The 24,763-nt window shown below is 49.0% G+C and overlaps 1 protein-coding gene across 1 annotated transcript; it reads left to right on the forward strand.

The window, feature by feature from the left end:
- The first annotated feature begins 2,590 nt into the window (after positions 1-2,590).
- Positions 2,591-4,641, forward strand: LOC147364130 (uncharacterized). The gene is made up of 3 exons (XM_086320081.1): positions 2,591-3,078; positions 3,640-3,802; positions 4,317-4,641. Exons 1-3 carry the CDS (start codon positions 2,719-2,721, stop codon positions 4,490-4,492), a joined length of 699 nt encoding a protein of 232 aa, XP_086176207.1. The 5' UTR covers positions 2,591-2,718; the 3' UTR covers positions 4,493-4,641.
- The last annotated feature ends 20,122 nt before the right edge of the window (positions 4,642-24,763 follow it).

Raw genomic sequence — 24,763 nt, forward strand, 5'->3', positions numbered from 1 at the left:
CCTACGGGTATATGCCCAGTAGCTGGATTGCTGGGTCACATGGTAATTTTATTCCTAGTTTTTAAAGGAATCTCCCTACTGGCTCAAAGAATCTGCCTGCCAATTCAGGAGACACAGGAAACAGTGTCAATCCCTGGGTTGGAAAGATCCCCTGGCGAAGGAAATGAGAACCCACTCTAGTATTCTTACCTGGAAAATCCCATGCCTTGTGGGCTACAGTTCATGGGGTTCCAAAGAGTTGGACTTGAGTGAGAACACATGCATATGCATACTGTTCTCCATAGTGGCTGTATCAATTTTCATTCCCATCAACAGAAAAGAGGGTTCCCTTTTCTGCACACCCTCTTCAGCATTTATTGTTTGTAGACTTTTTGTTGCTGGCCATTACAGCTGGTGTGAGATGATGCTGTATTGTAGTTTTGATTTGCATTTCTCTGATAATGAGAGATGTTGAGCCTTTCAGGTATTTATCAGCCATCTTTAGAGACATGTCTGCTTAGGTCTTCTGCCCGCTTTTTGATTGGGTTGTTCATTTTTCTGATATTGAGCTGTAAGAGCTGCTCGTATAATTTCAAGATTAATCCTTGGTCAGTTGTTTTATTTGCTGTTATTTTCTCCCATTCTGAGGGATGCCTTTTCACCTTGCTTATAGCTTCCTTCATTGTGAAAAAGCTTTTAAGTTTAATTAGGTCCTATTTGTTTATTTTTGTTTTTATTTCCATTACACTGGGAAGTGGGTCAGAGAGGATCTTGCTGTGATTTACATCAAAGAGTATTATGCCTATGTTTTCCTCCAGCAGTTTTATAGCTTCTGGTCTTACATTTAGGTCTTTAATCCATTTTGAGTTTATTTTTGTGTATGGTGTCAGGAAGTGTTCTGATTTCATTCTTTTACACATTGCTGCCCAATTTTCCCGGCACCATTTACTGAAGAGACTGTCTTTTCTCCATTGCATATTTTTGCCTTTGTCAAAGATAAGATCCCCATAGGATCTTGGGTTTATCTTTGGGATTTCTGTTCCAAGAACCCTTCTCTACTAAGAGTCAGGCAGTCATCTCCTCCAGCCAGCCAGGGCTGGACCTCCCCATTTAGAAATACTTCCAATACTGCATTTATCCTGTTATATTTTAAGGATCTGCTTCTGTGGCTATCAGCCCTACCAGAGTATAAGCCTCTTGAGGGCAGGAATTTTGTCTGGGCCCTTTAAATACCCAATGCCTAATAAGGTTACCTGGCCCCCATTATGTGCACAACAAACATTTGCTGCACGAGTTACCCAAAACTGACACTGAGCGAAGCACTTTACACAAGGGATCAAATCAGATCAGATCAGTCGCTTAGGCATGTCCGACTCTTTGCGACCCCATGAATCACAGCACGCTAGGCCTCCCTGTCCATCACCAACTCCCGGAGTTCACTGAGACTCACGTCCATCGAGTCAGTGATGCCATCCAGCCATCTCATCCTCTGGCATCCCCTTCTCCTCCTGCCCCCAATCCCTCCCAGCATCCGAGTCTTTTCCAATGAGTCAACTCTTCGCATGAGGTGGCCAAAGTACTGGAGTTTCAGCTTTAGCATCATTCCTTCCAAAGAAATCCCAGGGCTGATCTCCTTCAGAATGGACTGGTTGGATCTCCTTGCAGTCCAAGGGACTCTTGAGAAGTAGGTAACAAGTAAGAAAACAGAGACTCGGAGAGATAAGTGTTTGTTCAAGTGAAGATGGCAATGCCTGGGTGCCTGGATGCAAAACCAAGTCTTCTCACGCTAAAGTCCATGTTCCCGCTGCTGCTCCACAGCGAGTCATTGGTGCATGCCTTCCCAGGGGTCATGCACACCTAGTTCAGGGGTGTGCTTGTGGAAAGTCCCAGGGAGTCATTGCCAGCTGCTTCCTTACCCAACTCCCAGGCCTTGTGAGAGTCACATCCAAAGGCTCTTCCTGAGTCCCCCTTCCCTGAAGACTGTAACACTGACCCATTTTCTCTCTTTCCCCTCAAGCTGCCTCCCTTGACTTTCTTCTCTGGCTTCTCCTCCTCCTAACTCCTAAATGTGGCCACTCTGCCCACTTGCCCACCTCATATAAATGAAAGATTTCCTTTTCTGCTGCCAACATACCCCTTCAGATCTGAGTGCCTCTCCTTGTCCTTGCAGCCAAGATGACCTCCTGACTGCCATGTTCTGAGATGTGTGGCCAGCCAGGGACTATCCACAGGGCCCCTGCAGGTGCCTGGGCCCTGGTCAGCAGAATGCCTGGTCCATATAAAAAGAAAAACCCTGTGCCAGGTGGATGTCAGTTGCAGGGTGACCTCCAGCGCAGCATGCTGAAGGGTACAGAGCCTCCCTCAGTCGGAATCCTTGAGTCCTTGAGTTACTGGAGGGGCAGAGCCCTACACCCAGCCCTGGGCCGAGTGAGCTGTACGTGAACAAGGAATAAACTCCTATGGTGTGTCTGAGGTTCGGGAGTCTGCTGCAGCAGCTAGCGAACCTCAGTGAGGTCAGAGCCCTCACCGATCTTTGTGTCCCTGGCTCTCCCCATCACAGAGACTCCCTGTTCTCCTTCACCCTACACCTCATTGCCAAAGCAACCTTCCTTCAGTCTATCTGGGTCGTGCCGCTGCTGTTCCCCCCAGTCTTCAATGGCTCCCCTTTGTCTACAGACTCCAGGGTGAGCCTCCGGAAGAGGCACAGAGCCTGGAGCTCCAAGCCCCTCCCCACCACTTATGCTCTCTCTGTCTCTCTCCCGTTCTTGCACTCTTGTCAGATCCAAACTCAGAGCTGCCCAAATGTTATCCTGTCCACTGTTGTCTCTGCTGCTTCTTTGTTTTTTCTCCATCTTTGTCAAAATCCTCCCACTTAAAATCCTTCCTTCTTCAAGACGGGGCTTCTCGGGTCCTCCAGCCACGTGGAAGGATGCTCACAGCCCACCATTCGCTTGCCTCCCATCATCATCGCTGTGCTGCAACGCCGTGAGCCTGTTCACCCCTTCCTCTCTCCCTCCCACTGGACTGTCGGCTCCCCTGAGCACAAGCCTGTGTTGCCACTGTGCCCATCAGGCCAGGCAGAGCCCAGATACAAGGCGGGTGTCTGTTCCCCCTCCCTGCAACAACCTTCCATCTTTCGTGCTGGAGGGTGAGGCTGGAGTTGCAGAGTATACACAGCCAGCTCATCCATCTTCCTCCTCCCAGCACACTCAGAGGGCTAACTGCATGACCTTTTGCATCTGTGGATTCCTCTCTCTTCCCCCTCTCTTTTTTTTTTTTTTTCTTTTTAAACACAGGCCCTTGGAGCTTGCTCGGAGGCCTGGCTGAGCTGGGAAGAAGTTGGCTGCTCGGTTATATTTAGGCTAGCAGAGACATCAATCTAAGCCTCTTTAAAAATAAAATCCTGTTTCAGCTGGATCCCCGAGCATGTCCCCACCCACTCTGAACAAGCTTGTTCGCCTCCTCCGGGTCCCCAGTCCCAATGACAGCCCCTTCACGTGGCCCACACATGTGTGACCATGCATTAGGATGGCAGCGATCAATTCAAAGAAGATTTCTCTCTTCCTCCAGGCTTTCCTTCCCTGCGGCTTTCCTCTCCTCAGTGTAGTCCAGGGGACTATGCAACCTTCTTCCATGCCTCTTCCCTCTCAAACTAGGCAGAAACAAACCTGGCGAATGGACAAGATACTGCCTCTTGCTCCGGAGTTTCTGGGTCCTTGTTCTCTGTCCCCACCAGGCTGTCTTCATGGAAATGGGAAGAAGCCAAAAGAAGACAAAGACCAGAGATCGGAGTGGAAAGTGGCGTCTGCAGTTGTGCTGGAAGGTGTGATGGGGACTTCTGATTGCACCGCTCTTGCTGGCAGCCTAGTGGGTCCTGACGTGCATGTGGGCGTGTGTGCAGGTTTGCACGCGTGTCTGCCCTTGTGCACGTGTGTAGCACACTGCGCGTGGATGAGACGCAGCCCACGGGAGTGTTGGGGCTGACCCTTCCTACTCCTTGACTTGGCTACCGCAGCCCTGGTTCTTTTCCATCCCCACTGATGAAACACTTCTTTATGTCTTATTCACATCCTGTCTTGACTACCACAATTGTCTCCTTGCTGGGCCCACATGTCTCTCATCACCAATGGGATCCAAATGTTGCTGACAAAATAATCTCACTGCTTTTGTGCTGCAATCACATTCCTCCACTTTCTCAAATTCTTCTCTGTCTCCCATTACTAGGGGAATCGCACACACAGACCACCATCTCTTTCTGTGTCTTCACACCCCTCCCCACCCTGTCCCACCCTCACTGCCTTTCCGAAGCACTCGCTCTCCTCCTCTTGCTGTTCCAGGGACCACAGCTCTTTGGGGCCTGCACAACCTCTCAAGCACTATTTATTCAGTCAGCAAATGTTTACTAACAGTGACAGACACCCTCCTAGGCACCGGAGTGCACAAGAACCAAACTGAGGACAGACAGTCAACAGAGAAAAATGTAAGAGCATGTCGAGACTTACAGGGACTATAAAGAAAAACGAAGCAAAGGGGACTTCCATGGTGATCCAGTGCTTAAGAATCCGCCTTGCAATGCAGGGGACCCGGGTTCGATCCCTGGTCAGGGAACTAAGATCCCACATGTCGTGGACCAACTAAACCCAAGTGCCACAACTAGGGAGTTTGTATGCAGCAACGAAAGATTGAGTGTGATGCAAATTAAACCCAGAGTAGTCAAATAAATAAATACTTCAAAAGATGAAACAGAGAGAGGGGGCCAGAGACCAACTCTTATACAGACTGACCAGGAAGGCCTTCCCAGGAGGCCTGGACCATTTCCCCCACCTTTTTTTTCTCCATGTGAGGTGTATGGCTGGCATCTTTAACATCCCCCTGCTTTGCCAGAGGTCTTCCCTCCCATCCTTCTCTTTGTATGGTGTTTATCTTGATCTTAAGAGCAGGGGAGGCACTGGGTACAGCTCAGTCGCAGCAGGAGAGCTACTGCATTATTAACTATGAGAGCCTCACCCTGGCCAGAAGGAAATCACCTAGCACAGACACGGTCCTCTCCTGGTTCCCTGTTCAGAACACAATGTGGTGTCTGAATAAGTAGTAGCAGCTTTGTCCAAGTGTCCTGTCTGTGTCCAAATCACGTCTCTTCCTTCCTAGAATTAGGGTGCATGTACTGGCATTGGTGACCACTATCTGGCCAACTACTCAGGGGAAGCCAGGGCTCCCCATTCTTCTGACAGTGGAACCCACTGAATGGATGCTTGATGTCAACCAACACCATCTTCACCTTGAAACAGCCCAAAGGAAAAGTACCTTAGTGATAGAGGCTTCGGTGAACAAGTTTATTAGTACCTGAAATGACTAATATTAAATAAACAGCAATAAAAATGGCTACCATTAAAAAAAAAACACTGTGGTGTATGTGTTTTCCTTCCTGGTGGGGGAAAGGCTAGGGGGCAGGAAGATGGAGTCTGGACCTTTGTTTTGACTGGGAACAAACTCATGGACTGTCCATGTTCCCCCAGAGCCTTTCGATGGCAGCCAGATCAAGGGCGATGGCCGTGCTGCCCATGACAGTCTTTCCTGGCCCCGGCTGTCTTAGTGCAGTCTGTCTAGACCCTCCCAGTCCAACGCAAGCGCCACTAGCCACTGGGCCAACAGAACACTTGGAACGTGGTTAGTCCTCATCGACACAAAACATCAAACACACACTAGATTTTGAAGACTAAATATCAAAAAGTGAAAGTGAAATACCTCAGAAATTAAATGTTAAAAAACGCGTGTTTTAATGCATCATTTAAGGCAGTTACATTTTGTCCAGTAAGAACTCCACTATACAAAGCAGGTAAAAATGTAGCTGCTCAGGTGGCAGAGAGGGAAGAGGATTTGGGGGATCTCTGGAGGGGGCCTGGGAGAGTGTGGGGGTGTCCTATCCATGATCAGAGCCTGGTCTGGCTCATTTATTATTGGGTTGGATGGTCCCTTCATTTGAGATTGTGGGGGAAATACCCAGAGGAGGCCCCCATTCAATCATCCTAAGTGGAATCTGATCTTTATCTTGGGATAAACATTCCGAATGGAAGGTGAGTGCTTGGCGATAAGGAAGATAAGGAAACCATATGGCCCTGTCAGGAGGCTCCCAGGGCCTTATTCTCAAAAGGATTAATGACTCCAAAAGGGGATCATCTCTTTTCTGCTTTGAGGAGGCAAAAGCCCCAAACCCCCCAGTAGGGACGGGAACTGACTGATCCCAGGCAGGGAGGACTAGCACTCAGGACTTTCTCTTGCCTTCCCTGGGCTCCTCTCTCTCCCACACTGTCCACCCCCACTTCACAACAAAGCCCTTCGGTTCAGTCGCTTAGTTGTGTCCGACTCTTTGAGGCCCCGTGGACTGCAGCACGCCAGGCTTCCCTGTCTATCACCAACTCCTGGAGCTTACTCAAATTCATGTCCATCAGGTCCTTTGGGCTGTTGTCAATGAACCCTCAATCTCTAGACCACACTTAGCAGCCCAGGCTTATGCAGGGTTGGCGATGGGGATCTGAATCCTCACACCCTCTCGATTAGGCAAAATTTCCAGAGACTCCACTTCTGTGCACCTCCCGGTCCCCACGCTGGCTATTGGTAGCTGCCCAGGTGGCACAAGAGGGGCTTTCCTGGCAGGGATGGGGTTTCGGTGGGCCTGCTGGAACTGGCCACGTGGCATGGCAGGGCTGAGAACCATCGTTGATGGGGGAGGGCAGGTAACATGAGAAAGGGATCTGGGGCTGAGGGGCGGGGGAGGCGGAGGCTACGGGCTTTTGAGCACGTTCTCTCCTCCCCTACGTCACAAGGCACCTCATCCTTCATTCCTCTGGCACTGCCGGCCAGCACAGCTGTTCTCTGACCCCCAACTGGAGACTGTCAAAGGCATTCAGTTTAGGTACAAAAGCGGGCCCTCAAAGCAGAGAGGGGGTGGTTTCAGGATGGTGTGAGAGTGGTCACAGACAAGAAGAAGAATTATGCAAAGAATAATGAGTATTTACAGAGGGCTGTGTCAGGTGTCTCCCTTGATTGTCATGTTAAAGCCAAAAAAAAGCTCTAAGAGGGATATTTCATTTTGCCTAGAAGGCAACTGAGGTTCAGAGAGGCTAAGCCACTTGCTCAAAATTGCATAGCTAGTATGAGCTGGAGCTGGGAGTCAAACACAAGAGTCTGACCCTTGGAGCCCAAATTGTTGAGGCAGGCAGGACCCAGCACACGAGTGTTCTTGTCACACTGCTGCGGTCAGTGACAAGCAACTGGAAGATACTTTTCCTCGTCCACGTTGCGGCCCACCCCGGGTAACATGGACAGTAGCACCTAGCTGCCAACCAAGTGAGCCTGTGCCGTGGCCTCACACCTTGCTCAGTGGAACAGCCCAAGCTTTCTGTGGTCCAAAGAGCCTCCGCTAAGAAGAGGCCACCCTCTCACCCTCCAGCCCCAGCAGGGTCACATCTAAGGGAGAGGTGGGAACAACTGTCAGCGGAAGGGAGAGGAGGCCCCCAGATTTCCAGCCTCAAGCTGGCCCTGGCTGATGGCCTTGGTCTGGGGCTTTTCTGTGCTCTGAGCACATCTCAACATTTGGAGAAAAACAAGAAAGTGAACAATAGACGTTTGTGGGCTAGAGGACAGGGCCGACTTCCCCCTGGGACTCGCGCTGTTCATAAACTGCCCCAGCTGCACTCTCACGGCTGGGATGTCACAGGAGCCTGGCTGAATCACAGCCTTGTCCTGGCTGGGGCCGGCGACTGGCTCCTTTTATATAGCACTGGGTGGGGGATGCAAATGCCGGTGGGGGGAGCCAGGAGCTGGGGGTGGGGTGGCATGCTTTCCTGCCTGGATTTGGGAAATCACAGAGAAAGGATGCATCAGGCCTTGGCATTGTAGCTCTGCCAAGTCGCCCCCTGGCTGACGTGTCCTGATCAGAGCTGTTTGCCCCACAGGAGAAGAATCAGCTTTCTATCAAATGGACTCTGGGTTCCACCCCAGAGAGCTGGCTCTCCAGAGGACTGGCTCTCCAGAGGACTGGGAGAGTAAGGGGGACTGACCGGTGCTGAATGCATCTTACCCAGCTGGTCAAGGTGGCTCCTGGGCACCATGCTGGGTGGGGTGGGAGGTGGAATAGTGGTGGGCTTCTCTGAGCTGCCCCCACTCAGGCTTTTCAGGCCTTGCTTCCCACTGTGACAGCCAAGGGCAGCAGGGCAGGGTGTGTTAGGCCAAGAAAGAGTCAGTGGATGGAGGGCTGCAAACCAGAGTTCTGACCCCCTCTTCATGTAGGACTGACCAAGTGACCCTAACTGAGGCCCAGTCAGCTAAGTTCCTTGGCTGGGTGTTCTCCCACCTACCCCCAGGACCCCCGACAACTGCGAGGGGCTGACACAGAGCAACCCTGTCTGCATGGCATCGCTGGAAAAGGCTGGAGTGTGTCTAAAGAAGCTGTTCAGACATCACATCACAGTCCCAGACGGCCGAGAGGTTCTTGCACTCACTTGGCTGCCCTCCCTGGGAAATGCTTTGGATCAGACAGCATTTCTGGGTTGTTTTTGCCTGAGGAAAGTGGTAGGAATTCAGCAAGAGGTCTATCGTTGGAGGAAAAGTCAGTGGATTTACTTAATAAAAGTGTTTGTAAAGAACCATGGTGTGGTAGGGGAGGTGAGGGGCAGCCGTACCAGGCTGAGACTGAAGACGCTAGTGTGAGCAAGAAGGCCCACCGATGAGGGAAACTTGTAGCAAAGGGAGAGGAATTTACAGACAAATGGTCCGCGTCTGGAGGAGAAAAAAGGTTTTTTTTGAAGAGTCTAAGGCGTTCAAGGGGCTTTCCTAGTGGCTCAGACAGTAAAGAATCTGCCTGCAATGCAAGAGACCTGGGTTCAATCCCTGAGTCAGGAAGATCCCCTGGAGAAAAGAATGGCAACGCACTCCAGTACTCTTGTCTGGAGAATTCCGGGGACAGAGGAGCCTGGCAGGTTACAGTCCATGTGGTTGCAAAGAGTCAGACACAATTGAGCGACTAATACTTTCACTTTCAGGGAGTTCAAATGACAGCCCTAGGTCGCCCTTGCAAGCACCCATCAACAGTCTCGTGCCAAAGAGGTCTTTCCAAGGGTCTACTGGTCCTTCAGTCCCTTGGTCACTTAGCAGACACTTCCTGAGGGCCACTGAGCCTGGATGCTGTGGTTGAGGGCTCTCCTTGCCCTCAGAGGTCTCCCACGCAAGCCAGTGATGGTGACACAGTGCGGAAAGAGCGAGGATAGAGAGTGGGCAGCGAGCACGCAGTGAGCGGGCAGGAGCGTGAGCTGAGTCTGCAAGGAAGAGCCGGGAATCAGCCAGGCAGCCCAAGAGGAAGGACAGCTAATCCAGGCAGAGGGCACGTCTGTGCAACCGCGGGATCGTGCCCCGCCCTCACCCCGGAGACAGCTGGGACAGGACTGTGATGGGAGCCTGTGCCCAAAGAAGAGGTCCGCCCCGAAGTCTTTGCCTTCGACTCTCCTGATTTTCTGACAGCCAGGCACAAGAGGGCTGAGAAAGCCTCCTGGCACAAGGGCTTCTGTTGAGTTCCCTTCTGGCACATCCCCTCAAGGCCTGTTCCTGACTTTGGTGCTGGGGTGACCCCCATGGTGACCGTATCCATAGGTCACCATCTCCTTTCATACCTAACGCTTTTCTGAGGATCCACTGGTCTCACATGCAAGAGGCAAGTAGCCGACCTGCACGTTCTAAAGGAAGGTTCTGTTCCCAGGAAGTTAGAAAATATTATCACTCTATTTTCTGGATTTCCAGTCTCAAGGCATCTCCCTCACCTCAGCTCAGAAAATCTGTTATGAAATCAGTGCAGGTTTAGAATTGAAGAAATATGGTAAATCCTGCAACACACCACCTTTAGATAGAATCTTTGACCTTGTATGTTCAGTATTTCATATATAATCTTTTATTCTTTTTCTTCACGATTGAACACAAGTTGACTGGCTCACATCCAGTGTGCAGTTGATTGAAGCTAAATATTCCTCATGTTCGGCATGCCTAATGATTTCCATCTTTGTCTCAATTATATTAGGTTTATGAGACCTGCACTTCTTATCACTAGCATCAGCACTTCATTTTTCCATTTTCCACTCATTCTTATAAAATAATAAGGTTGAAATGCAATAAAATATTTAAATACGTGCACAAACATTGCTGAATGGTCAAAGGTGACACTGCTGAAATTGAACTGCTGGCTGCCAGGCTGTGTTTCCATGGGATGGCTTGAAATGTTAGTTCATCCGCCAACCTGGGAAAGCTTGAAACCAGCATTTGGCTCAAGGGGGAGGGGGTGGGGTGAGGGCTAGAGGTGGTATGGGCCAATGTTGAATGTACAGAAAAAGAGGGCTGTACCAAAGTCAGAAATACAAACTAAGGGTCATCTGGAATGACCCCACCCTCTGAAGCTCAGTGAGGGTATAAATCCTGCCACCTCCTGCCCCAAAGGGCAGGCACTGCCATGCAGTGAGGTTGGTGATGGTTTTTCTCCAAGCAGTTTGTGTGACGTCACAGATATGCTCCAGTAAACATTCTGACATCTCTGAGGCTGCAGGTGGGTGAGCGGAAGGGGACTGTAGGGACCCCTATCCTATTTTACAGCTGGAGAGATTCTATACACTCATCACCAGGAGTCAAGTTCTAGGTAACACTTTTCCATACAACTCATGGCAGGCTGGACTGCTGGCAGTGGGGGGCTGCTATCACCTCCAGAGATATGGGGCTTACTGGCGAACAGAGTGGTGAAAGGACATTCCGTGTTGCTTGAAGACATTCCTCAGCCGACCGAAGAGTGCCTGGTAACAGACACCCAGGATTTCTCTGCCACTTAGCAACCCTGGCAGTAGAGCGTGACTTACATCTCTAGGCTTGAAGCTAGTGTGGTCGGTCCTTGCAAACTCAGCAGCAGTTCTAGGGGATACACTGAAGAGTGAGTCCTAGACACTCATCAGAGCTGCCTGACACTCAAGAATCTTTTCTCAAAGCTTCTTACCCTTGAATTAGAATACTTTATTTGGAAAGGACTTTTGGAGGAAGTGGTAGGTGAAACCTGGGTCTTTTAGCCCACGACTATCTGGCACCTCAGAGGGGAAAGAATCCAGTGGTGCCCATAGGAGACTTGACCTCCAGGCCTCTGCCTTGTCTTTCTGAGTGGCTCTCGACAACTTCTCTCATTTGCAAAGTAAGAGGGTTGGTCTGTATGAACTCTAACACTCAGAGTATTGGTGAACTGAGATAACATGTGAAATGTGAAAATTATAAAGCATGATTCTAAAAAATAAATCTCAGGAAATATTTCTGGTCTTCACAGCTGAGGAATCTGACCAAGGCAATGTGAGACCCACCCTGAAATTCGTTACAAACCATGAGGGGGGCTTTGGGGGCTCCCAGTCAGGCCTAGAACAGCCACATCGAAATCACAGCGCCCTTTGCTTCTGAATCAAATCCTCTGAGCCAGTTCCTCCTCCTTCACCTGCCCTGTGGAAGGGTCACAATTTCCCTCCCAGACTCTGAGGGGTCTTGGGGGCTTTGGTCACAAACTTAAGACCAAGCTCACCTTTCAGAATTGCTAGGGCCCACATTTTGTGTTTTGCTTTAAGTTTCCAAGACCTGGTCTGAAAGGCAATGTTTTCCCTGTCATTAAAAGAAGAAAATGGGAAAGAGAAGTGGGTTTTTTGACTGGCGTTTTGCAAACCTCCCCAGAGTACAAGAACTCCTCCTTCTCAGCAGGTAAACAAACACCTGAGATGGGAAGAAAAACTACCTGGGAGTCTGCAGGGAGCGCCAGCAAGACAAGGGAGGGGCGAGGGTGGGGCAGGGCCAGCTAGCCAGCGAGCTGAAAGCCTACTTTTGTTTGAACCGCATCCCAGCCTTCACTACCTGCCCGTGGGAGGGAGAAGCCTCGCCGGGGCGGGTATGATTTCCCCGAGGGGGCTATTCCTAAAACTGAGCGGGGCACCTCGAGGGCCTGAAAGCTGGGGTGCAGAAAGACCAGGGTAGTGCCTATTCTGGAGCGCCTCTGGGTCCCCAGCTTGGAGGAAGAAGGGACCACCCCTCGTCCTTCCTCCCCCTCCCCTCGTTCGGGTTGGTTTGCGCTGGAATGCCACGCTATTCAAAGTGTCTGAGTGATCGGCACTTTCTAAATATACAGCGATGGAGAGATAAGAAACCCAGCGTCTGGCTTCGCGGGTTCGTGGCCCTCCTGGCAGCCCCGGGGCTGGGGCAGGGCCGGCGAGCCCCCCCACCCCCGCCTCGGTGGTTCGGCTGAAACCTCAGCACCTCCTCCCGGGGCCTGCGTTGGAAACTTTGGATTCTGCTCATTCCCAGGGTCCCCAGGTTCCGATCTTTACGTCTGGGACAGGGGAAAAAAAGACGATGAGACACCCCCCGCCCCTCGTCTCTTCCTCTTCACCCACCCCCACGACACAACCCAGGTGACCCAAAAGGCTGCGTCAACTTGGCGAAACACGAGCGTCCCCAACGGGGCGGCCGCCCCCAACCCCCTTCTCCCCTCGCTCGGCCCCACAATGCGCCCTTGTGCCGCGCCTGCAGCCAGGCCGGGGATTTGGCGCAGGGATGGGGGGAATAACCGTCAGATATTTAAAACAGAGCCGAGGGAACAAAGCAGGTCTTTGTGTACCAAGCAGCCTGGAGCGGGGAGCTGCGGGCGGGCGCGCAGAGTGCTGCCCCAGCGCATGCGCCCAGCGGACTGGCCGCGCTCGGGTTACCCAGAGTTTTCCACCCCGGTCCGCGGAGCCTTCGTTAACCCCTTCCCCGGCCGCTCCCCGGGGTCGGCGGAGAGAGAAGCTGGCTTTCATCTGCTGGCCGTTACACGTTTAATTGAAAAAAGAAATAGTCGTTTTCCGTGTTTCTATAGGAAGCACAGATCATTAAAATAAAATGATATACCAGTTGGGAACCCAGATTTTAAATGACCGGGATTTAATGGGACGCTTGGGCCATGTAAAAATCGAGGTATTTCGAAAAGACGCCTTGTTCAGGCGCTAGCAAAACCTTTTTAAAGGCCTAGTTCTTCTGTCTTGTGTATGCTGGGTGACTGGCTGTTTTATTTTCCTGTTTACTGTCACTTGGGATTTGAAAGATATGTTGGTTATTGTCAAGGCCCTGGCTTTTGTTTGGGGTTGTGGGCTGGCCGATGTTTAAACATATAAATATATTTTTAAAATAACTAAGTAGAAGTGGAGTGTGCATGGTACAAAGATAAGATTGGGTCAAGAACCAAGAAATATAATTCATGCAATCAATGCGCTGGAGTTTCTGAGATAGAAAAGGAAGAAAGATAGTAATTATTAAATATTTTATTGCTTGAGAGGAAGATTATTGAAGAAGTCTCCCAGCTAAGATAGACTAGGAATGACTTAGTGGGGGATGGGTACACAAAATACCCGATCCTGCTGTATACTGGCAATGATTTCCTCCCTTCCCCTCACCCCGCGTAATGGGGGAGTGTCAGGCAGAGGCTGGGAGAAGCTAACTGCAGACTTAGAACTGTGAGTTATTATGCTTAAATTATCCAGATGAATGGGAAAGGCACCAGGTGATCCCAGAGCCTTCAGAATAACGGAGGTTAGATGGAGGCCTCATCAGAGTAAGTCAGGTGGAATGGAAGGCATCAGTGTGGTGTCTCATAACTTCTGTGCCGGGACTGTGCTTTAGCTCTCTTTGCTCTGCCTGTGAACATGCATCTGAGGAATTTATGGCTTTTTCTCCTTCCTTTGTAGCTCAGTTACCAGGTGGTCACAAGAAAGCAAAGAGATTTCTATGTGAGGTCATCTTGGCAACACTCTCCCTCATCATCCTTGACCTCTGGGTCTCCAGGGCAACCACCACTGGGATGTCACTGGCACCAGGTCGTGTCCCTTAAAGGCCACGCTGCAGCAAGGGCAGATAAAATGGTTTTGTGGCAACAGTCACGTAGCAGACTCATTCTCGATGAAGGCTGCTTAGTTAGGATGATGTCAGTGGTTTTTTTCCACTCTCCTTCACGTTCTGAGTCTAGGACAGTTTAAGAATGTACCTTGGGATGTGAGGTAAGAGAACAGTGTGGGGAGGGACTTGGCCAAGTACCTTCTTCTGGACACAGGGACACAGTCTCTTTCCTCTCGACTTCCTTAGCCCAGAGCTCATTTCCTCTCCCTCTCCCAGCTCAATAAAAGAATTTTATCTTTATCTACAGTACGTTGTGGTAGACGGTTTCCAAAATGGCAGCCCTCAACCATTTTCGGGCTAGTGTTGGTGTGCTGCTTCTCACCTCTTGAATCTGGGCAGACCATAGAGACTTGCTTGACCAACAGAATATGGTGGGAGTGACATCCTGGAACTGTTAAGACTTGGTCATGAGAACCTTGTGATCTCTGTCTGCGTCTGTTAGAACCTTCACTCCTGACACACTACCTCTAGAAGCCAGTCACCATCCTGTAAGAAGTCCAGGCTACACTGAAAGGCCAGAGGTAGGTGCTCTTGTCAAGAACCCTAGCTGAGCTCTCCACCAGCATTCACATCACTGCCAGCTTGTGAGTGAGGATCACGTGGCTGTCTAGCTCAGTAGAGCCTTCAGATGATTCTAACAGGAGCCGCCGTTTGATTCTAACTGCAAGAGATTCTGAATGAGAGCCAGCCAGCTGAGCTCAATCAGCAGGGGTGTAAGGGATAGTAATAAATTATTTTAAGTTGCTGAGTTTGAGGGTAGTCTATTCTGTAGCAATTGGTAATTGAATGTGGGGATAAAATGCTGAAGAGTGAAAAGGCTGGTTTAAAACTCAACATTTAAAAAACTAAGATCATGACATCTAGTCCCATCACTTCATGGCAGATAGAAAGGGAAAAAGTAGAAGCAGTGACAGATTTTCTTTTCTTGGGCGCTGAATCACTGCGGATGGTGAAAGCAGCCAGGAAATAAGAGGATGCTTGCTTCTTGGAAGAAAAGCTACGGCAAACCTAGACAGTGTATTAAAGAGTCAAGACATCACTTTGCCAACAAAGGTCTATATAGTCAAAGGTATGGTTTTTCCAGTAGTCATGTATGGATGTGAGAGTTAGACCATAAAAAAGGCTGAGCACTGAGAAATTGATGCTTTCGAATTGTGATACTGGAGAAGACTCTTGAGAGTCCTTTGGACAGCAAGGAGATCAAACCTAAAGGAAATCCTAAAGGAAATCAAGCCTGAATATTCACTGGAAGGACTGATGCTGAAGCTGAAGCTCCAATACTTTGGCCACCAGATGCAAAGAGCCGACTCATAGGAAAAGACCTTGATGTGGGAGAGACAGAAGGCAAAAGGAGAAGAGGGCGGCAGAGGATTAGATGGTTAGATAGCATCACCGACTCATCGGACTTGAACTTGAGCCAACTCCAGGAGACAGTGGAGGACAGGAAAGCCTGGTGTGCTGCAGTCCACGGGGTCAAAAAGAGTCAGACACGACTTAGAAACTGAATAACAACCAAATGCTGGATGGAGAGGGAAGACAGAAGAGGCACTTGTGGTAACTCATTCACTTCAAGGGGCTCTAACATCAGTCTTTACTGTTCCCCTGTGTGCTCCCAATGCCGCCTCTCCTTTTGCAGTATGCTTGGCACACAGCACAGAAACCTTGTATTCCTGCTAATTGCTCCACGTGCATCTGTCTCTTCCATGCCTTTGTGGACATTGGGAGGTAGGCTCTGATTTAATTCCTACCCTCCCTAACACTGGCAGATTTGTCAAGCCATTCCCCTCAATAAACTTGGAGAATAACAGTTGGAACAGCATCACAATATGCTTTGTGGCTTGGCTTTTGCTCTTTCACATGTGATTGCTGATGTCTTTTATCATGGCTGCCAGGGAGGTTACAACTGCATGGATGGAAGCAAGCCCCCACAAAAGTGTGAGCCCGCAGGACTCCCCAGGCTCACCTATGGACTTGTACGGACGCCAGGGTCCATGGTGGAGAGGCAGGGCTGCTTCTGTAGAACTTGGTGCTTATTCAGGGTGCCTCCTCATTATACCTCAATCTTCTAATGAGACCTGGAAGTTCTGGTGCTTCACAATCTGAGTTCGAGCCCCAGCTTTATCTCTTATTGGCTGTGTGATCTTGTTCGAGTTGCCTAACCTCTCTGAACCTCGAGTTCCTCATCAGTAAAAGAATAGTAATATTCTTCATCTGTGGGTTGCCTGGGGATTCTATGAGATCCTGCTAGCAAAGTAAGCATTCTGCTCCATGGCTGGTGCCTGCGGGTGCTCAGGAATTGTTGGCTCCTACTGTATGCACTTCCCTCAAGGCATGGGTAGGCTGTGGATGTGCAGTTATCTGCAAGGTCCTGACTGATGTAGCAGGAGTGGTTTTTACTTAGAAAAATCAACAGGAATGATGGGGCTAGAGGAGGGAGACTCACCTGGGAATGAAATTGCCCAGGGTGATGGATGTTCCAGTCATCTGCTGCTTGGGAGATCAAGCAGGACCCATATGACACTGACTTGATTTTCCTGGCCGAGGTGCTCACATGTGCCCCACCACCCAGAACTGCCCCAGCATTCCATGAGTTTCACATGGCCCTGGGAGCCTTGGCTCCTCTTCCTGAAGCCAGGGATAGACTTGCCCCCACTAATCCCCCCAGGGTCATTCGCAGGGAATTGCCTGGCCCAGGTGCCATAGAGTATTTGGAGCTGGCGCGGGAGGGAATTGAGCTTGGGGGGGCCCCAGAGCCTCGGGAAGCATTTTGGTTCCATCCCTTGATCGAATTTCAGGCTCCAGCCTGTGGACACGTCAGGAGCACTAGGCGAGCTGTGACTTGCAGTCTCTGCTCCTTCCTTATCTTTCCTCTCAGTGTCCCCAGCCCATAGTTTGTTTTTCAACCTCCAGGAAGATGGGGCAGATAGACAGCTACCAAAGGAGACCATGTTGGAAGGCATTTCTGAGAGGGGGCAGCAGCGCCTGCCCAGGAGTATAAGTTAGCCTTGGCCAAACGTGCCTGCGGTGTAGAGTGGCGCGTGAGGGACATCAGCGCCCTGTCCTCAGGGTCCATCAAGTGTTTGCTGGGGTCACAGTGCCTTTCCCAAGCAGTGCATCGTGTTAGGCCACCTTTCAGAAGGTCCTGTCAGGGAATCGTTCTCAGTATGGAGTGCGTTCTCTGGTGAGAAGCCTGGCCTTCCACAGGGAGGGTCGTTTTCCTGAGAAAATGCCGGCTTTACCTCATCTTTCAGGGGCCTACTTCCTGACCAACAGGCTCTAGATACGTGAAGCTAGAGCCCTGTGTCTGGGAAAGATTCCAAAACTCTGGTGTTTTCAACGGTTATACTTACTGTAAATCTTTACTCTCCTTAAAGTAGTTTAACAGAAAGAAGACATTCGATCCTCCTTTAGTACATCTCAATAGTTCATTTTCTCTGTCATCTGAACTCAGGACATAGAGAAATAAAACCTTACTGGACCTAGTGGTTTATCCATCATATTCTATTACCTTCTAAGAAGGCTGCCCTATTTGCATATCTGATCAGTTGAGGAACACCTGGTTAAACTATTTAGGTGATGACAAGGTTAGGATTGGATTATTTCCTTTCTCAGATGCAATTCTTTGGGCTCTCCACCCAGGGTCACTGCTCATCCACATGGCACCTATTTGCAAATTAGAACAAGCCACCCCTTCCCCTGTGTGGATGTAGCTATGCCAGGGGGCACAGCTTGGCAAGCAGAGTGAGGGCTGGATTTTAGCCCCTGCTTTGTGCAGTGAACAGCCTGTGCAACTGTGCATGGTGGCCCTGCCTGCGCATGTTGTCACTAGTTCAGTTTCTTTTCTTGGAGAGGTGTTTGCTGGAGAGGGAGAGGGAAGAGAATGCCTATTGCTGTATGTTAGAGACAGGTTCCTGGAGGCCCAAGAGCAGCACTTGAATGCAGGCATGTTTTGAGAGTTTCAGGGCATTTTCCAGTAGGGTGTACTTTTCCTGGGACAGAGAACCCAGTCTTTGAAGTTAAGACAGACCTGGGGGATGGAACAGCTGGCTAGTCGGCCCATAATCCTACTGGGAAATCTGACAGCAACCAGCTCCGGATTTGCTCATCTGGATGCTTTATGGGAATTTCCAAGAACCCTTAACTCTCTTCTGAGAAAGAGAGGGTAGGGCCATGGAGCTAGTCTCCCCTCGCCTCCTCTTGAGCTTTGGTCTGTGGTTAGGACATCTGGGTGCAGGGAGATGTAACCCATCTCTGCTTTCAGATCTAAATCCAATCACCTGTCAAGGGGCTGGCCTTCCCTGCTTTGATGAGCCCATTTATGGAGTTCTCCAGGGTGTGATCTGCGGGGGAGGGAGTGAGTCCAGAAGACTTCTGTGGAATCTCAGGGGTATCATCTTCCCCAGCTATGCCCCAGCATACTCACCTCTAAAGTAGAATGGACAGCATGCAGCATGTCCATAACATGAGTAGACCTCATGAAGACTCACAACTTCAAGTTCACTTAGATTGTTCTACAAACGGATACATTAATAGACTCAGCCCCCAGTCCTGCGAGGAACCAGACTCTCAGGAAACATGTAGACGGTTGTTCATTTCCTCGTCCATTCATTCAGCAAACATTTACTGAGTATCTACCATGTGCCAGTTCAATACTAGGCCTGGGGTGAAGAGGTGGATGAGAAAAATACTCTCCTGCTGTCTGTTTAAATGCCATTTTCTTGGAAAGGCCTTTTCTGACCACCCCTATGCACACTCCTTTTTGATAAACAGCATTTCACTTTACTTGCTTGATGCATTTCTGTTTTCCCCATTAGTCAGTTTCAGGAGGGGAGGGACAACGTCTGCACTTGTCTGATGCCTCTGTACCAGTCCTGGCTAAGCATGGCCCCAAGTATTGTGTGTTGACTGAATCCATTTGTTCTCCACCAAGTAGACTGGATCAGAACGGCTTCCTGTCCTGTGATAGTCCAGTGTTTAGGAAATACATCTCCTGTGGGGGGTTGAATCCCAAGCAGGGATTGTTCTGCTCCTGAGAGGGTTGGGACCAGATGATGGCTAAGGTTCCTTCAGCCTAAAGCCAGAAATTCTAGGATGGATGAGACTCTGGAAGCCTGGATAGTAAAGGGGTAATCAGTGTATGGGGTGCAGGCCAGGTAAGAGGCGTGCTTGCAGAGCCATTCCACGTGCCCTGGCTTTGGTCCTGCTCCCTCTTTAGGAAAGAAATAAAGCTATGATCTGAGAGTTCAGCTCAGAAGAGGCACCCTCATCAGTGAGCTGGATGGTGATGTCGGTACTCCAAGCCCATGTGACCCCACTGCCTTCCAACCAACCAGAGGCAGAGGAGACGGGAGAACGGGGAGGCTGTGGCTGTGGACCTGCCTCCTGCAACTCCGATCTCTGGGTCCGGTAACACCAATCGTCACTGTGCAGAACCCAAGTCACCGTGGAAGGAGATTATCCGGGCCTTGGTTGTGAATAGCACTGTTTAATTCTTGTTGGCCCACTAGATCCTGGCCTTCTGTTGTTCTGTTGTCAATAGCAACAGGAGGGAAGGCCGTCCTTTCCATGTAGAGAGCTCATTTTTTTCTCCTGTAGATGGGCTGTAACCAGGCTGGGGCCCCACACAGAGGCTGGATGCTCTGGGAACCCCAGAGAAGCCTTAAAGTCCAGATCTTGGTGGCCAGTGAGGAGTAGGTAAGTTTAGTTCTGCCCCAGGCAAACTGAGGTTTCCCTAGTGGCTCAGAAGGTAAAGAATCTGCCCGCAATTCAGGAGACCTGGGTTTAGTCCCTGGGTCGGGAGGATCCTTGGAGAAGGGAATGGCTACCCATTCTAGTATTCTTGCCCGGAGAATCTCACGGACAGAGGAGCCTAACGGGCTACCGTCCATGGGGTCACAAAGAGTCAGACACAACTGAACGACTTGTACTTCAGGCAAACAGAGGGTGGCTGGGGGACGGGGGACCTGTGAACTAGAGCTGTTAGCTCTTCTAAGATGGGACTCTGTGGTCCTTCCTTAGTTTTAATGATGACACAGTAGCCATGGGGCTTCCTTGAGTAGGCCTAGAGAACAGGGAGCAGAGGGGGGGAAAAAGGAAAGGAAAAAGGGAGAGAAAACAGAAAAGAAACTTGTAAGTAGAGAAAAGGGTTGGGGAGGGGATGAGGAGAAAGGTAGCTTGGAGAAGTGCAGTAACACCCACAGCAGCCTTGGGGACCACTTGGGGTGTGAAGCCAAAGTAGGTCCCACAGGCCCCACAGGCCTGGATGAAAAAAATAGGGCTTCTCTCTAGCAAGGGACTTCATTCCCCATTGGGAAGGAGCTGCCATCCTGGGTGGGTGGGTGGGTGGGTGAGTAGGACAAAGATCAGTGGGATAGAATTAGCTAGGAATTGAGTGGGTAAAAAGGGGGAGAAACAAAGTCGTGAGGGAATCCAGTAATGGATGAAGCAGTCTTGGCAGGGACTGTCAGCTACAATGTTGGTGCCAGGGGTGGTCTGAGAGGGCCTTCTGTCTTCCCTCTAATCTCTGTCCTAAAAAAGCAAGCAATCTAAGTGAAAAATAGTGTTTACTATACAAGCATCCTGAAGAAAGCCCCCCGCTCTGTATCAGCCATATTTCACATCTAGGTCCTCCTTTACAGAAATTCCAGAGCTGCCACCAGTCAACTGCAAGGCATTGTGTCTACTCTCCCCAAATCCCTTCCCGGACCAAGTAAATGAGGCAAGGAAGACAGGTGAGGGCCTGAAACATGATTATAGGAGGCGGGGAAAATACACTCCAGATTAGTTTGAGAATAGGAAGAGTTAAAGAGCCTTAAGCTTTTCAGTCACTCCTACTCAGGGATTTGGAGTATTAATTACTCTAACAATAAGCAAATCATTGAGTGGATTGTCTCTTCTCTCCCTTCAGCAAAAAATGTCAAGTACAGGTGTATTCCCAGGGAAGGCCCATTGGGAACAGTTCATTAGGATCAGGATCAAGGGTTAGCAGGTCAAAGGGTTACACCCTCCAAGCCCTGGACCAAGAGTGTGGGCAGTGTGGGTGGGGATGAGTGAGGCTTCTTTCATGAAAGGCCCTTATCTTTCCAGAGGGGAACTGTGAGTCAGTATACAACAGCTAGGTGGTGGGGGTGGTTAGAAAGGAGTTAGAGGCTGTATGGAACGGGTCCCATTCTCAGGATGCTGCTACTTCAGGGCTCTCTGAACTCACTCAGGAATCCCAGGGCTCCTGGGTAGGTCCAATCCAGCAACCTGCCTGGGTGAATTCTCTGGTAGGTCTAGGTTGCTGATAATGTCTGCAAATAACAGGAAAAGAATGGCAGTTTCTCTAAAAAGAGATGCAATGTCATGTTTAAGACTGTGTAAGAATAGGGATGAGGAGGGCTCATTCCCAAAGAAGTGTAAACCTTACCTGAAAAATCTTGGAAGGAGCTGTAGGAGGAAGAGTGAGCAAGGGAGAGAAGGACGGGCCCAGGAGCAGTGGCCCTGGAGGCTTTGGCGCTGCGTTCCAAGGTGGGCTGAGAAAAGGCACATTGTATTTGGGCAAGGGTCGAGTGAAACTCTAGGAAAATGTCAACCCTGGAGAGTGAATAGACTGGTCATGTTAGATGCCTCAGAGGGGCCTTACGTGTTCTTTTGATCAAGGGGAAGACACAAAAGGTGCACTATGCAGAAATAACCTCCCCAGGAAGGCAAGGGGGTTTAGTGGGTTTTCAGAGAAGGGCAGAAGGCCACTTCATCATCCTTCTCACAGGACAGGAAGCTGGTGGATGCCTGCCCGGGTAGTCATGTGTTCACATGTAGGGTCTTCACAGGTCCTGAAGGTCTTTGAGGATAGGTTGCCACCAACTCTGACTCCTCTTGCTTGTCGATTCCTTCCACCATACCTTTGGCATCCATTTCTAAATCTGCTTCAGCCTGCGAGGTGGAGGGGGGCTGCAGTACCAGCTCTGTCTGATTTGCTTTATTGACCTTTCTTTTTTTTTTGCATTATGGACTGACTACCTTTATATAACACAAACCCTTAAAAACTCATGACTTTCCCTTCTTTATTATTTAAAATCTTGAACTTTCAACATTTTTCTTTATTTATGCTATTCATCTGTCTTTCTAGTTAAAAACTAAAAATAAATGTTTTTCCAGGAAGCATGTGTCAGGAGGGGAAAGAGGCTCCTATTTGTTGAGCCCTACTAGTTCAGGCTAAAAATTGAGTGGCTTGTATGAACTTGACCTTGACTATGATCCCCGCTTGATGGTCATCTCTATGTAAGTGTTCTTTATTTGGCCAGCTAGCTTCGCCTTCAGCAGGTTGTATCCATTTCTAAGATCTGGAGGGAGGGACTTGAATGACCCTGTGAAGCAGAGCAGCTAAGCCAGGAATTGCAGCGTGGGAGTAGGGGACAGAAAAAACAGCTAAGGGACATAGTGGGGCCACTGTTTATTCCAGGGCTGCTGCTGTGGTGTAGTCTCCTGAATTAGGGCAAACTGAGGATGGATGAAGTCAGTCAAGGGATCTGCCAGAGGTCACACAATTAGTGGACAGTAGATTGTTCACATTTAGGGGCATCAACCACTCCATAGTATCAGTTAGGGGCCTGGTGGGGAAAATAGAGGGAGTTTAGTGAAGGGATTATTTAGCAAGGTATGGGCAGGGCTTAAGGAACTGACAAAGGATGGTATGATACTTCAGATTTAATAACTTGGAGGAAGTATTACCATCTCTAAGTTCGAAGTGTCAAGAAGAAGGAATCATTACTAGAACCCAGAGAGAGGACCTGTAAGGAGAAGGCTGCCTGACCTGACTTGTGACCTTTGGTGGAGACACTAATCCACGGTGATTGGCAGCGAAGGAACTAGGGGGATAAATAATCTTCCAGCTTCCTGCTGTTACCTTCCTTTGCCTGGGTATGACTAGAGACCAGGATGCCATATGGACAGGTTCATCATCTGGGGTACCAGTTAGGGCGAAGGGTGGAGGCTGGATCTGGAGGAGCACATGGAATCTATCTAGCTACCTAAGAAAACAGACAAGATTGGTTCATAGTAGCCTCCACATTTTTTTTCTTCCTTCTTTATTGTTGTACCTGGTCCTACATGACTTAGAGATGCTAGAGTTTTACTACTCCCTTTCTGTACTCTGGGACCCCCAGCCTAGTCATCAGTGTCTAGATTCTGATGACTAGGCTGGGGGTCCCAGGGTACAGAAAGGGAGTAGTAAAACTCTAACATCTCTAAGTCATCCTCTCTTTTCTAGACCCTGTTGCTCTATCATGGCTAGAAATGGAAATCACTGTTATTTCTTTAATCAAAATCAGTTCTTATGATTTCCACTTCTAGCCATGATAGAGTAACAGGGTCTAGATTTACTTTCCAACCATCAACGATTAAAAAAACTAGACAACATAATTGTACGGATGGCTTCAGATTCTGAACAACGGACAGTACAGGACTGTGATCCCTGAGATGAAGGAAATAAAGGAGGTGAGCCCTGTGATTGGAGATGTATTTCTGGATGATGCACTAGGGGAAGGAATCCTGAGCAGAGTATGATGGTTTTCCTGAATTGAAAGACAAGAAAAGGAAGATCAAAGAGAAAATTTGTTTGGAAGTTATGGGACAGAGGTCTAGAAAAGAGAGGATTCTGTAGAAAAAGCTCCAGGAATCTGCATAAGGGTCCTCTTGATTACTTAGTTAATACAAAGATGTACACACAGAACGAAGCTCTATAAGGCTGGGCAGAGAATGACCAGGAGCTGAATAATTCACAAACTGCATATGGGACTGAGAAATGTTCAAATATTAACCAACTTCACCCCCTAGGGCATTTAGTAGACACCCCACACGGGCCCTGCCTAATCATAGAACTAAACTATGCTGCGTGTGTGCTAAGTCACTTCACATGTCTGACTCTTTGCAACGCTATGGACTGTGGCCTCCAGCCTCCTCTGTTTATGGGATTCTCCAGGCAAGAATCCTGGAGTCTGGTTGCCATGCCCTCCTCCAGGGCATCTTCCTGACCCAGGGATTGAATCTGTATCTCCTACATTACAAATGGATTCTTTATGGCTGAGCCACCAGCGAAGCCCAGGACTAAACTATCCCTAGAGAAATGAAAACTTTAGACTCACTCTAACAAAGCTTAAAACAATCTCCTAAGAACCAGTCTTATCCATAAGTAACCTAACTGCCTGCTAAATAAAAGTCCAGTACTATTTAAAGGAAGGTTAAAAAAAAAAGAGTAGACAATCCACAATGTAACTTTTAAAAAAATCCAACATCCAGTTAAAAAAAAAAAATCACTAGAGTCACCAAATAGAAGCAAAATGGGACTCATAACCAAGAGAAAAATCAGGCAATAGAAACAGACTTGGAAATGACAGAGTTGGTAGAATGAGCAGACACACACTATGTAAAGTGTGCTCAAAGATCTAAAGAAAAGCATGACTAGAATGAGGAAAGAAGTGAAGTATGTATGTGTGTGTGTTTGTGCGCATGTATAACCAAGTGGAACTTCTAGCAATGAAACAGTATGATATCTGAAATTAGAAGTCATTAGATGAAATTTAAAGCAAACTGGACTCAGTGAGTAAAAATAAGTGAAATTGAAAACACAGCACTATGCAATGGTTTCGTAGCTGTGACACCAAAAACACAAGCAATAAAAGAGAAAAATAAATTGGACTTTATCAATTAAACACATTTGTGTGTCAAAGGATACCATCAAGTGAAAAGACAACTAATGCAATGGGAAAAATATTTGCAAAGCACATAAATGATAAACGATTTGTATCCAAAATACACAAAGAAC

Source organism: Bos grunniens, chromosome 10, assembly GCF_055505025.1.
Source record: "Bos grunniens cultivar Pamir isolate PY7600 chromosome 10, Bosgru_T2T1.0, whole genome shotgun sequence".
NCBI classification, from domain to species: domain Eukaryota; kingdom Metazoa; phylum Chordata; class Mammalia; order Artiodactyla; family Bovidae; genus Bos; species Bos grunniens.

Coding starts and splice junctions, on each gene's coding strand:
- LOC147364130 (XM_086320081.1), top strand. CDS start 2,719: ATGCTCTCTCTGTCTCTCTCCCGTTCTTGCACTCTTGTCAGATCCAAA. Junction 3,079..3,639: donor AGAGCCCAGATACAAGGCGG/GTGTCTGTTCCC, acceptor CAAACTAGGCAG/AAACAAACCTGGCGAATGGA. Junction 3,803..4,316: donor GTCTGCAGTTGTGCTGGAAG/GTGTGATGGGGA, acceptor TTGCTGTTCCAG/GGACCACAGCTCTTTGGGGC.